Below are 13,285 nucleotides of genomic sequence, written 5' to 3'. Positions count from 1 at the left end.
TGTGTGTGTGTGTGTGCATGCTCGTGCAAGACCCGGACTTCCTAGGATCATTGGATTTAGAGCTAGAAGTGACCTTAGAATGAGTGAATAAGTAAATGAATGAAAGAACATTCTTCATTTTACAAATAAGGAAATTAAAGCCCAGATTGGGGCAGGGGCTTCCCCCAAAGCGTGGTGGTAATAAATATCAGAGCCAGGATTCAAACCCATGTCCTCTGACTTCCAATCCAATACCCTTTCTTCCACCAACACTGTCCCACTAGAAACTCTCCCCTGCCTCTGCCTGCAACCAACACACCCACAAAGCCCCAATTCTCACCTTCTGTCCTTTCAATCCAGGTTCTCCTGCTTTACCCTGAAGAAGAAAAGGAGCACAAGAAAGGAGAGAGCCTGACATCAGTCCTCCCTGGGAATCTCACACATGCACAGTAGGTCCTGTTGGGTCCCTAGCCCTTGGCACCTCTAAGTTCCAAAGTCCTCTGGAACACTGACAGGGGGTGCCATCCGTGGCCCAGCTCCTTCCTTCCCAGGGACAGAGGGGACAGACTCACCGGCTTCCCAGGCTGGCCACTCCCAGGTTGTCCTGGTTCCCCTCTCTCCCCAGGGGCTCCAGGGAGGGCCCCGTTATAAGTCTCTGACGTGGAAGGGCACTGCTCACATGGCTCCCCCTGGCAGCACAGGCACAGAGTTAAGTGGGCATGGGGGAAGTCCTCCCCCACGGTCCACTCCAGCCCAATCCCACTTCCCAGAGGCCACTCTTCATCCTGAGCTTGGCATGGGCTAGACAGATGCTCTAGACAAGCCAACACAAATTCTTTACGCTAAGGTTTGGAATCTGGAATTGGGGGAGGCTGTAATAATAACATGTAACGTGTACAGAACTTTAAGATGTGCAAAGCCATACAAATATATACATATATGTGTATAGAATGTGTGCATACATTTAAGATCCCATCTGAGCCTCACAGCAAGCCTATGTGTAAAGTAGGGCCTACAGTTATCATTATCCCATTCTACAGGGAGAAAAAGGAGTCAAGAGAGGGTAGGTAAGTTGTCCAAGGTCACATGGCTACCAAGCATCAGAATCAGGACCGGGCCCTCGGTCTTTCTGACGCCAAGGCAGCCCCTACAGCAGACTGTGACGCTGACTGACTGCTGAGGAAGATCCTGGGGGCAGGGGGCAGGAGATCGGGATGTAGAACTGGAAAGGACCTTAGAGACCAACCCCCTGATTTTATAGATGAGCATACGGAGGCCCAGAAAGGCTAAGGGGCTTGCCCAAAGTTACACAGCTAACCATATGTCCCATGCACAGGTACTCCGTGAGAACTGCCCTGGGCTTTATCCTCCTCCTCCCTCCCTCATCAGTACCTTCCAGTCTCACCTTCTCCCCTTTAATGCCAGCTGGTCCCATGGCCCCAGGAGTCCCCTATGAGAGACAGACTATTAGAGACCAACAGAAGTGCCAACAGGTACCCCAGCCCCCAAGCGCCAGGCCCTCTAGTCCACCACAGGTCGTCAAGGCCCTCCTGCTCTCTTTTCTTCCCTCTCTCTTTCCCTCTGGCCCTTGCCTTCTTCCTCCTCCGTCTCCCCTTCCTCCACTCCAGGAGAAGGCAGCTGGTTTTGGACTCCATAACACTGCCTGTCCCACCCCTGCCCGTTGAGACCCACTCACCGGTTGGCCAGCTGGCCCCATCTCACCAAAATTACCCTGAGAAGGAAAGCAAAGTTAAAAAGGGACTGAGGCAAGGGTGCTGAGTTCCCTAGAGAGATCACTATGACCTGTCATCTTCAGTTCTCCCTCCATCCAAATCATACTTTCAGCCTCTCCCCAAACTCTGCTCAGGACTTACCTTCTCTCCCTTCTTTCCTGTTGGGCCTGGTGCCCCGGCTTTTCCCTGAAAATATGCCAAAGAGAGAAATTAGGAGGCTCTTCCCCCTGATGAGAAAAATCCCAGGGCCATGGAGTCAGGAATGGCAGTCACCCCAACTCCCTGGAGGGAAGAAAAGTCCGTTCACGCGCCAGATGAGGAAACCGGGGCCCCAAGATGGGTTCGACTCATCCAGGGTCATATATTAAGCCAGATGCAGTGCTGGGATGAAGACCAAACAGTCTCATAGTGGGGGCCTCCCACACTGGTTGAGGGAAGGAGTCAAAGATCATAGGATTCCTGGGTTGCCCAGATACCAAGTCCAAGACTTTGGGATTAATGGGGAATTCCATAAGCTCTGAGGGGGTAGGGTCACTCACCGGGGGGCCAGGCAGCCCTGGGAAGATTATGTCTCCCTTGGTCCCCAACTTCTGAGCCTCTACACCTGGGCTGCAGGACAGACATGGCTCCCCCTGGAAGAAAAGCCCAAGGATGACAGAGGGTCACCTCACCCTCCCCAGGGTCCTTCCCTTGACCCTGCCCCTTCCTTAAATTGTCATCCTTGTGAAGAATCACAGAATTTCAGTGCTGATGGGGACACCGGGGAGCACCCAGTCTAACAGGTACCCAAGCAGGAATCCACACTATAATGTCAAACATCTCCAATGAAAGGTCATCCGATCTCCCCTTAAAGACCTCACTGATGGAGATCTCCCAGCTCCTCTTTTTGGAGTGCTCTGATTGGTAGGAAGATCTTTCTTACACCAAGACTAAATCTGCCTTTGTGATTTCTACCCCCAGCTCCCAGTTCTGTCCTCTGGAACTAAACTTGATAAATCTATTTCCTCCTCTTTACAGTATCCTTTAAGATATTAGAAGACAGCCATAAGGTCCCCTCAAAATCTCCCCTTTTCTAAACTAAACACCCTCAGTTTCTTCAATTGATTTGTGTAGGGCATAGGATGCATTGCCCACTTCCTACCCCAAGCCTGGCTGCCAGTCGGAGGGTGAGCTGCAACTCCTCAATGTCCTTCCTTCACAGCCTCTAATTTAATCTGATCATGTTAACATTGTTCTGGCTGCTTTGTCTCGTTCCTGACTCACCTGGCATTCACAGCAGCCCAGATCTTCTGCATATGAACTATTGTCTAGCCAGGCCTCCCCTATCTCGTACCAGTGAATTGATTTTTTTGGCCCAAGTGTAGATCTTTACATTTATCCTGATAAAATTCCATATTATTCGATTTGGCTTATTGTCCCAGTTCATCCAGATCCTTCTAGACCCTGAATCACCATCCACTATCTTAGTTGTTCCTACCAGCACTCGGTCATCTGTGAACATGGTACATATGGCATCTATGCCCTGATTTAAGTCATCAAAAAATGTTAAGCAGAACAGGGCCAAAGGTGGGGAGGGAGAGAGAGAGGAAGGGAAGGAGCCTTTATTAAGCACCGTGCTAAGCGCTTTATCCTCTCCACGGGGTACTCCAAAAGAGACCATTCTGCCTTCACTGCCAGACTTCCCAAAGTATCATGGAGGTTCGTGGCTTCTACTTCCTCACCCTCCTGCGCCCCCACTAATCCTCTTCTTTCTAAGCTTATCAGTGACCTACTAACCCAATCTATTAACCTTTCTCTCAATCTTCATTCTCCCTGACCTTTCCGAAGCTGCTGATGTTATGGATCACTCCTTCCTTTTTGATACTCTTTCCACCTCCGGCTTCCATGATATTGATCATGGCTCTCCTGTATCCTCTTTCCCCAAGGCTCTGATCTTTCTTCACTCTCTCCCCGGCCAGTCTTATCCATTCCCATTGCTTCAATGGGCTCTTCTGTGTGGAATGCCTCCCCCCTTACCTCTCCAGCCCTGATTTCTCTCTCTCTCTGGCTCCAGCTCCAGTTTCTCATCTCTAAATGCCTGTGGGGTAACTCCTCCTTAATGCTGCCCCAAACTCAACACATCTAAAACAGAACACGTTGATGTTCCTCCTATCTCCAGCTTCCTTATTTATGCACTTCATCACTGTTGTTTGGTCATTTTTCTGTCATTTCAAACTCTTTGTGACCCCGTTTGGGGTTTTCTTGGCAGAGATACTGGAGTGGTTCGCCATTTCCTTCTCCAGCTCATTTTGCAGATGAGGAAACTGAGGCAGAGTTAAGTGACTTGTCCAGGGTCACACAGCCAGTGTCTGAGGCTGGATTTGAACTCTGAAGATAAGTCTTCCTGCCTCCAGGCTCTATCAATTATACCACCTAGGCATCCTCTTTATGCCCATGGCACCACTATCCTTCTAATAAGCCAGACTTGGGACCCTGTCGATCATCTTTGATTCTTCCTTTTTCCTCACTCCGCCACCACCCCCCGCCCCAGTCAATCAGTTGCCAAGGCCTCTTCATTCTGCCACCACGATATTTCTCCCAATTGTCATCTTCTCACCACACACATGGCCTCCAGCTGCCAATATTCCTTCTCACCTGGATGACTGCAGTAGCCTCCCAGCTGGCCTTTCTGCCAGCATCTCTAATGCATTCTGCATGTGTCATCTGAGTGAGCTTTCTAACGCCCTAATGCCCATGTCACTCCCATCCAAAACTTTTCAGTATCACATCCCTCTTCCCTGTCCCAGCCCTACCAAACCACTCGCATTTGTCCCATCTCTCCCAGCTCTGTGACTTTGTGGCTAAAATGAACTCTCCCCATCTCAGTCTGTCGATGCTTCCTCCCTTCTTCATAGTCCAATTCAGATGCCAACTCCTCCATGGAGCCCCACCCCACAGGAAAAAGTGATTTCTCCCTCTAGAAAGTTCCCAGAGTGCTTTGCCCTTACCAGAGTTCCTCAGCCCTTACCTCTTTCTCCCTTGTATCATAGTTATTTGTATACCTGACATTTTATCATTAGTATCTTGAATGTAGAAACTATATCATATCTATTTTTCTAATTGCAAATGCCCCTAATATCTGTGATTTCATTAATTTCAATGTGCAAATCCACACCCCCCCCAATGATACAACCACCCACCTAAACCTTCATATAGAAGTCCTAGCAATTAGTTGTCTGAGGCTCAGAATCACTTAATGACTTACTGAAGGTCACCTGCACAGGCAGAATTTGAACTCAGATCTTCCTAAGTCTGACATACAACAAGCACTTGGCTAAAGCACCTACTAGATGCCAGCCACAGTGCTAGGGATAGAGACTGGCCTTGTGATTTTACTGGTATAAGGAATTCAGTCCCTCTTTTGCAACTAAGAGTCTCAGAAAGTTGCTGAAAGCACAGAGAGGCTGGGCAATTTGCCCAGGGTCACACACAGTGTCAGAGGCCAGGCTTGAACACAGGTCTTCTGGGCTGGGATGCCAGCTCCCTACCCACTCTAAGATGTGCCAGGGATATGAAGACAAGGTGCCTGCCCTCAGGTGATCTACATTCTATTGGGGAGGAGGGGGAGGACGGAGTGTACATAGTCAACAAAACATACACAAAGAAACTGGGGGTGGGGCCAAGTACCAGCAAGGAGGGGTGGGGATGGGGGTGGCCAGGAAAAGTCTCATGGAGATGGTGACTTCTGAGCTGAGCCTTCAAAGGAGTTAGGGATGCTCTAAGGCAGGCAGATGCCATGGCAGGCATGGGCATGAGATGACTGGGAGCAGGCGGGAGGCCAGTGTGGCTGGAACACACAGCAGCTGGTGGAGTGGAGGGAGCGAGGGCTGAAGTGTGTGAAGAGTAATGAGAAATCAATTTAGAAAGCCAGGTTGGAGCCAGATTGGGACAGGCTTTAAATAGAGCACTTTCAGATCTGCAGATATGTAGGTGAGAGTTGGGAGGGCTTGTGCTGAGACCATTTGTTTCACTGTGTTGAATTAAAAGGGTGGGAAGTCCCACTTACCTTTTCACCTTTCATTCCACCAATGCCGGGTTCTCCCTGCCCAGAGACAAGAGGGAGCTTTGGTTGGGGAATGGGACAAGGTTCAGATGCCCCAGATCCCAGCCAAGGTGGGGGGATGTGAGGGGCTCTGTCAACACCTCCCCCTTGGCACTAAAGTGGGAGTGAGAGATCTGATTCTCCCCCCTTTGGGGGCTATTCAAAGGATAGACTGGGTCTTCGAGGTCAGCTGGTCCAACCCCCTTGTTTTTATCAGACGAAGAAACTGACGCCGGAGGGGGGGGGGGAGTGATCTGCCCTGAATCCCCCAGTGACAGTGGCAAGGTAGGATCTGAACCCAGACCCAGGGGTGGGAAGCTGGAACCCCGCCTTGCTTGCCCCCCAATACCTACCCGGTCGCCCTTCCGCCCCATAGCGCTGCCCAGGTAATCCTGAAAGAGAGGCCGAGCTGGTGTGAGGGCAGGGCAGCCTGACCCATCACCCCAGCCTCCTTTCCTACCTCCCTCCCTCCCACCCTCGCTCTGCCCTTCTGCCCCGGCTCACAACGAGAGCCGGTTCCACCCCGGCACCCCCGAAGGGCATCTTGCCCACACGGCTGCAGCCGCCTCCCTGGAACAGGGGCCGTTGCCATGGAGATGCTGGAGGGCGGGGTCGTTGCCATGGAGACGTCAGGAGGGTAGAAGCCGACTCTATGGTACCGCCCCCCGGGAAATAATTGGAACACCTGGCCCCTCTAGCCCGCTCTGTAATCTATGGTTCTGCCCCTGGAGAGGGAGAGGATGTGTCTTGTTCGACTCTGTAATCTGTGATTCTGCCCATGGGGAATGAGGAAAGGTGGCCTTTCTAGGCCACCCCGCAGCAGTGGTCTTGTCCATTTTGGATAATGGAGGCACATTGTCCCTCTTGGAAAAGGAAATAGCAAACCACTCCAGTTATCTCTGCTAAGAAACTCCCAAATAGGGTCACAAGAATTGGACAGGATTGAAAAAGGACTGAAAGACAACAAATGGTCCCACCAGCCTACACTGTAACATGTGATTATGTCTGTGGAAAAGAGAAAAGTGTATGGCCCCTCTCTGCTCTCATTGGTGGTCTTGCCCATTTGGAATAATGGTGCCTACTAGCCCACAGCATAGTCTATAGATCTGCCATGGTAGATGGAGCGTACGGGGACTCTCTGGACTCCCCTCCCCCCCATCAGTGGTCTTGAAGAGTGAGAGAATACAGCCTCTCTAGACCATGCCCTAATACACCTGCCAGTGGTGGCACCCATGGGAATAGCCAGAGTGTATGGCTCCATGATATTCTGTGATTTTGACCCTGGACAGCAAGAGATCATGGGCCCTTCAGATCATCTCTCATCAGAAGTGCTGCCCATCAGGAATAAGGGGGGACATCTGGCCTCTGCTGCCCACATTATGGTTTTGTTCAGGGAGAGGCTGTGGCTCCCCCAAATCAATGATCTTGAAGAATGAGAGAATGTGGCCTTTCTAGACCCTAATACACACATGAGTGGGGGTACCCAGAGGGAATAAATAGGAGTATATGGTCCCATGAGCTCATACTTTAATCTATGGTTATAACCAGGGAAAGTGAAAGAGCATAGAGATCAATGGATGTGTCCATGAGGACCCTACTAGTTGTGTCCAATGAGCCCCCACTAGTTTATACCATAATCTATTGTCATAGACTTGGCGACTAATGGAGGCACATGAACTTTCTAAACCACCCAGAACTGTAACTAGGAAAGGCCATCAGAGTTTTGTCCCAGGGTGCAAAATTTAGAGGGTATCAATTCACTGCTCTGGGGTACCCTTCTTCCTCTGCCCATCCCCACAGCAATGATGATCATGTCCTGGGCAGGGATGAGGTAGGGGTTGGGGCTGGGGAGGGGTTCCTCACCATTCAGCAGATTCAAACCCTCATGGTATCCTGAGGTCCTCCTCCTCCCCCTAGTGGCCATACCTAGATGAACCTAACCCCAAATCCATTCTGCCCCCAGACACAAAAATGTTAGCTTTCGGAGGCCACTCTGCGTAAACAGTCACACCAATGAGTATCTGTGCGCTCTCCACTCTGCCCAAAAGCTTTCAACCCACCTGGAGCAGGCCGGGCACTCCTGGCTCCCCCTTTGGGCCCGGTTTTCCTGGCAGTCCCACAAAGTTCTGGAACCCTTCAGGCAGGGTGGGACACACTTCACAGGGGTCACCCTGTGGGAGGAAAGAAACCATGAAGGAAATCCTGGACCCAGGCCAGCCCTAGACCTGCCCCATTTAACTCTCATAGTCACTAGCCCTGCACAGCCTTCTTCTCCACCAAGACCAGGAGTCCTGGTCCCGGGGGTGGGCAGACAGCACCCAAGGGGAGCCTCAGCCCTTAGACCTTCCATCCAGCCCTCACCTTTTCTCCTTTCAGCCCTGGTATCCCTGGTTTCCCCTATTGGAAAAAGAAACATCAATGAACAGCAGTCCCATAGGGAGGCAGGTGGGTATGGTTGGAAGAGGAGCATGAGAGGGTAGATCTACAGCATTACCCACAGGTAGAGTTGGCCTCCCTTCACCCTCCAAGCCCTTGAGGCAATACTCACAGGCTTTCCCCCTGGACCATCCTTCCCTGGAGACCCAGAGCTCCCCTGCAGAAAAGATCAGCCAGGGGCAAAGGGTTAATGGTGTAAGAGGGATATTAGAGGAAAACCATGGATCACCCTGTCCAATCCTCCCCATTATACATATAGGAAAACTGAGATCCAGAGAGGGTGAATGGTTTACCCAAGGATACATGGCCAGCGAAGGGCAGAGCTAGGCCCCCAATCCAGGCCTCCTGATTCCTGGGCCAAGGTTCTTTCCACTGTCTTGTATACTTGCCAGGGACCTGAACCTCCTGGGAGTCCGGGAGTCCTCCTTGATGCAGTGGCTCAGACCCTTCCTCCCTGCTCCCTCACTAAACGCCCCTCCCTTATGGCAACTTCTTCCCTTAATCTCTGCTGCAGCCCAAGGGATATTATATAATATTAATAGTAAGGGACTTTATGTATACACACATATGTGTGCATATACTCACATACATGCATATGTATGTATATAAACATATACACAAATACATACACATATATTTGTATATATTTCTCTTCTTATGAACAACAAGGACAGCTAGATGGCTCAGTGGGTAGAGCTCCAGGCCTGGAGTCAGGAAGACTTGACTTCAAATCTGGCCTCAGACACTGACTAGCTGTGTTACCCTGGACAAGTCAATTAACCCTGTTTGCCTCAGTTTCCTCATCTGTAAAAGGAGCAGGAGAAGGAAAAGACAAACCACTCCAGCATCGTTGCTAAGAAAGCCCCAAAGGAGGTCACAGAGAGTCAGACACGACTCAACAGCAGTTCACATTTCTCTAACCCTTTAAAATGAACCCAACTCTTTTCTCACAACAACCCAGGGAGGTTCAGAGTGTAATTTCAGCACTGTGCCCGTTTTACAGATAAGGAAAGTAAGGCTTGGTGAGGGAAAGTCTTAGGATCACATAGTTCAGAGGATCATAGACTTATAGCTGGGAGGGACCTTAGTGGCCATTGAGTTCAACCCCCTCATTTTACAGAGGAGAAAATGAACACAGAGGAGAAGTGACTTGGCCAGGGTCACACGGCTAACTGAGGCAAGATCTGAAGTCAGGTCTTCCTGACTCTGAAGTCAGGCACTCTTATCCGCTGCTCGGATCTGCCTCGTGCGCTAGGGAATCTGAGGGCAGCACTCGATTCCAGGGCTCCTGACTCCTGTCTGGCTCCAGCCAAACACGCTCTATGCTAGTTTCATCCCCTCTAACTTACTTCCTGTCTATTGCATGTTCCCATTGAAACATGTCATTTCCCCCATTCGAGGAAGCTCCTCGAGGGCAGGGGCTGTTTTTGCTTCTGTAGCCCCAGTGCTTAGCTCAGGGCCTGGCTGATCATTGACATTGATCGATCGATGTGACTTGTGGCCTCCCCAACCCTGTGTTAGAGCAGAAAGAGCAATGGATCTGAAGTCTCTGACACACACTAGATGTGTGACCTTGGGAAGGTCACTTCTACTCCCTGGACCTCAGTTTCCACATCTGTAAAATGGCCGCCCCACCGGCAAAGACCGTGTGATGTTTATGTGAGACAGTGTTGGTAAAGGTGTCCGTCTAAAAGCCGGCTCCTCTTAGTAATCATGACAACCCCCATCATCCTCTCTCTAACTCAAATTTCCCTCTTGTCCTTGCTTCTTTGAGCAGGATCAGAGGCTCTGGGGGAGCCCCACAGGTAGACACTTGTCATGCAGTCTGACACCCTCTTGATATGGATGGAAAGACTGAGAAGGGGGAGCCTTCATTATTGCATGAAGTGACTTGAGGTCAGAGCCCAGAATAAGCTGCTTGGGGCTAAACTGGCCCATCTTAGACCCTGGACCATGCCCCCCCCCCCCAACAGCACCCTGAATACTGGGCAAGGCTTTGTGACTGTGAAGGGAGCCAGGGGCCTGGGGGAGCTGAAAGGCGCCGGGAGCTGGGAAGAGAAGAAAAGGAAAAAAATCCATTTTCTCCAGCTTATTACAGATTAATCTTCAGACTCCTGAGTCTCAGTCTGGCTGAGGTTTGGCCTCTTTCCTGAGAAGGAGACAGGGGCTGGGGGTGGTGACTGAGAGCTTGTCTGGGGTTTCCATAAAATCTCTTCAATCCTTTCCCTCCCATGTCCAGCTGTGCCCAGCTTAGCCCGAAGCTCCCCAAGTTTACCTTGTCTCCTTTTGGACCAGCTGGGCCACCAGGGTCCCCCTGTAGGCACAGGCAGAAATCAGGCTCAGCAACCTCCCTCCAAAAGCCCCTTCTCCTCCCTTCACCTTTAGACCTCTCCTCTTGAGGGGGCTGCAGTATCTCCCCCAGAAAAGAGGCCTCCTAAGTACAGAGTTGTATCTCCTCCTCAGAATTGGAGTCTCTGAGGTCAGAGTCATGTCTACCCCTTGGACTGGGGGTCCCCTGAGGCAGAGCTGTGTCTCCCCCTTAGAATGGGGGTCCCTGAGATCAGGGACATATGTACATTTAGAGGGAGGGTCTCTGAGGGCAGAGCTGTGACTCCCCCTCAGAATTGGGGTCTCTGAGGTCAGAGTCACATCTACCCTTCAGACTGGGGGTTCCCTGTGGTTATTTCTCCTCTTCCCTGTCTGGCCCAGTCCTTTGCTCTTGGGGTCTCTCTGGATAGGGTGATGGCAACAGACCACATTTGTGGGGCACTATGAGGGACTCTTGACCTGGACTACCCCATGTGTTGGGGGAAGGGTTGGAGGGCACTCACAGGTATTCCTGGCAGTCCAATCCCAGGGGGTCCTGGAAGTCCTGGGGGCCCTGGCTCTCCAGCCAGTCCCTCTGGTCCAACAAAGCCAGGGTCACCCTGGGACAAACACAATCAATCAACAAGCATTTATTAAATGCCTACGTTGTGCCAGGCCCTGCACTGGGTGCTGGGGACAAAAGTAACACACAAGTGAAATGTGTCCTGCCCTCAAGGAGCCTCCAATACACCTGACATGGGCAATGGGAGGACTCTTCCCATCATGCCACTAGCCCACAGAAGGGAGCCCCAAGCCCCTTTACCTTCTGCCCTTTGGGCCCAATGACACAGATCTCTCCAGGCCGGCCCTACAGAAAATGGGAGACAGGAGTGGGAGGCTAGCTCCAGCCTGAGCCTGGGCCCAGCAGCAGAGGAGCCCAAGTGTCCCTCAGCTGTCCCCACCCACATCCCCATGCGCCTTACATCTCGGCCGGGCTTCCCCGCGGAACCCTTGAAGCCTGCGTCTCCTCTTTCTCCCTTCTGGCCCTAGAAAGGAAGACATCACACCATCATAGGACGTAGACCTAGAACCCAGAGCTTGTTTCAGGAAGATTAAAAGAAGACCCATTGCGTCATCATGGAGAGAGAGCCGGCCTCCGAGCCAGGAAGGCCTGGGACACAGACTGGCTCGAGTGACCTTGGCTAAGTCACTAACCTCTAGGAACTCCAGGCGACTCTCTAAGACTAAAAGGTGCCTACTAGCATTGGTAGTGGGACCTTTCTCATCTGGGAATTCTATATAGCGGTGAAATTGCATGTCCAGTCCCTGCCTCAATGATAACATATGTAAAAAATGAGAATATTGGCTAAAAAAAGCTTTGCAAACCTCCAAATGGTGTATTAATGGCAGTCTTTACCACAACAGAAGGTTCAGGGGTGAGGACCATTAGGGAAGTAGGGCCATGGGTGACCAAACCTCCCGGGGGGCCCTGACAGCTTGAGGTTTCTGGGACTCAGGGCCTTCTTCCCCTATCCACCCAACTGGCTGCCATAGCTGGGATCAGAGAGATAACCAAGTCCAGTCAACTCCTTTTATAGATAGGGAAACTGAGGCCCAGACCTCAAGGTCACAGAGTGTCAGAGCCAGGACCATACTGGAGGTCTCTTGACCCCCAAGACCAAGGCTCCTCTGACTTCATTTCTAGTCTTCTATTCCCTAGAGAAGGTAAAGAAAGTTTACCTTCTGCCCAGTCGATCCGGTAATTCCAGTGGGCCCCTGGAAGAAGGATAAGAGGAGGAAAGAAGGTGAGCCTGTGTGCCCTGCGATGTGAGCCCCAGCTATCATACCTGGACTCCTTCCCCTCCCACCCTGACCATGCTCAAGGGACTGCCCCACTCACCGAATCTCCTCGATCTCCTTTTTCACCTTTGGGACCTTCAGCACACTGATAGGTAGGGGGGGAGAGAGAATGGGTGAGAGGGGTATGGGAACATACACATTACTTAGGCATCCAGCCTGGATCACCTCCCCTGTGTGGCCAAAGACTCTCCCTAGTGCCTCCAATTCCACTGAGCCTTACCTGGAGAGGGGCCTCTGGGGAGGTGCGGACACAGTCAGAACCCTGTGGGCAAGAGAGAATTCAGGAGAAGAGGGGCAGGGGCCAGAATTGTGGCAGAGGGGGTTGGAGACCAATGTTTGGGGGAAGAGAAACCAAGGGAGTTTGTAGGAAGCTAGAGATCTTCCTAGTTCTGTTGTTCAGTCCTTTTCAGTTATGTGCAGCTCTTCTTGACCCCATTTGGGGTTTTCTTGGCAAAGATACCAGAGTGGTTTGCCATTTCTTTCTCTACCTCATTTTACAGGTGAGGAAACTGAGGAAAACAGGGTTAAGTGACTTGACCAGGGTCACACAGCTAGTAAGACCGAGGCTGGATTTGAACTCAGGAAGATGAATTTTCCTAACTCCAGACCTGGCACTCTATCCACTATACCACCTACCTGCTCCATTCTACTAAGGGGAATTGCTGGGAAAAAGGTTCTCTTTGTTTCCTGGAAGATGGGGGACATTCTGGCATTCTGGGAATCTAGAGGACACCCTTTCTCAGAGCAGGGAGCAAATCTAAATTGCTATTACAGTAGCACTGCTCACTGCCTTGGGGAGCACTCACACATCCAACTGTGGGCACAGCCTTGGGGTGCCAGCCCCTCCACCAGAAGTAGGCATGAGTCAGGGGAACAAGCAGTAGGCATA

The 13,285-nt window shown here is 51.2% G+C and overlaps 1 protein-coding gene across 2 annotated transcripts in view; it reads right to left on the bottom strand.

The window, feature by feature from the left end:
• The window catches only part of COL16A1 (collagen type XVI alpha 1 chain), a 74,722-nt gene that overhangs the window by 45,898 nt on the left and 15,539 nt on the right, over nucleotides 1–13,285 (bottom strand). For both annotated transcript variants that reach the window (XM_036744633.1, XM_036744634.1), the window contains exons 14-31: nucleotides 12,617–12,658; nucleotides 12,437–12,481; nucleotides 12,277–12,312; nucleotides 11,520–11,582; nucleotides 11,360–11,404; nucleotides 11,061–11,156; nucleotides 10,505–10,543; nucleotides 8,342–8,386; nucleotides 8,155–8,190; nucleotides 7,854–7,964; nucleotides 6,147–6,185; nucleotides 5,758–5,793; nucleotides 2,252–2,344; nucleotides 1,854–1,898; nucleotides 1,676–1,711; nucleotides 1,385–1,429; nucleotides 552–668; nucleotides 320–355 (exon numbers count right to left, since the gene is read on the bottom strand). In XM_036744633.1, the coding sequence (XP_036600528.1) occupies nucleotides 320–355; nucleotides 552–668; nucleotides 1,385–1,429; nucleotides 1,676–1,711; nucleotides 1,854–1,898; nucleotides 2,252–2,344; nucleotides 5,758–5,793; nucleotides 6,147–6,185; nucleotides 7,854–7,964; nucleotides 8,155–8,190; nucleotides 8,342–8,386; nucleotides 10,505–10,543; nucleotides 11,061–11,156; nucleotides 11,360–11,404; nucleotides 11,520–11,582; nucleotides 12,277–12,312; nucleotides 12,437–12,481; nucleotides 12,617–12,658 (1,005 nt within the window). The remainder of the gene's footprint in view (nucleotides 1–319; nucleotides 356–551; nucleotides 669–1,384; nucleotides 1,430–1,675; nucleotides 1,712–1,853; nucleotides 1,899–2,251; nucleotides 2,345–5,757; nucleotides 5,794–6,146; nucleotides 6,186–7,853; nucleotides 7,965–8,154; nucleotides 8,191–8,341; nucleotides 8,387–10,504; nucleotides 10,544–11,060; nucleotides 11,157–11,359; nucleotides 11,405–11,519; nucleotides 11,583–12,276; nucleotides 12,313–12,436; nucleotides 12,482–12,616; nucleotides 12,659–13,285) is intronic.

This window comes from Trichosurus vulpecula, chromosome 2 (assembly GCF_011100635.1).
Source record: "Trichosurus vulpecula isolate mTriVul1 chromosome 2, mTriVul1.pri, whole genome shotgun sequence".
Classification (NCBI taxonomy): domain Eukaryota; kingdom Metazoa; phylum Chordata; class Mammalia; order Diprotodontia; family Phalangeridae; genus Trichosurus; species Trichosurus vulpecula.
Note: the sequence above shows the minus strand (reverse complement) of the source record. Positions and strands in the feature narration are given on the sequence as shown.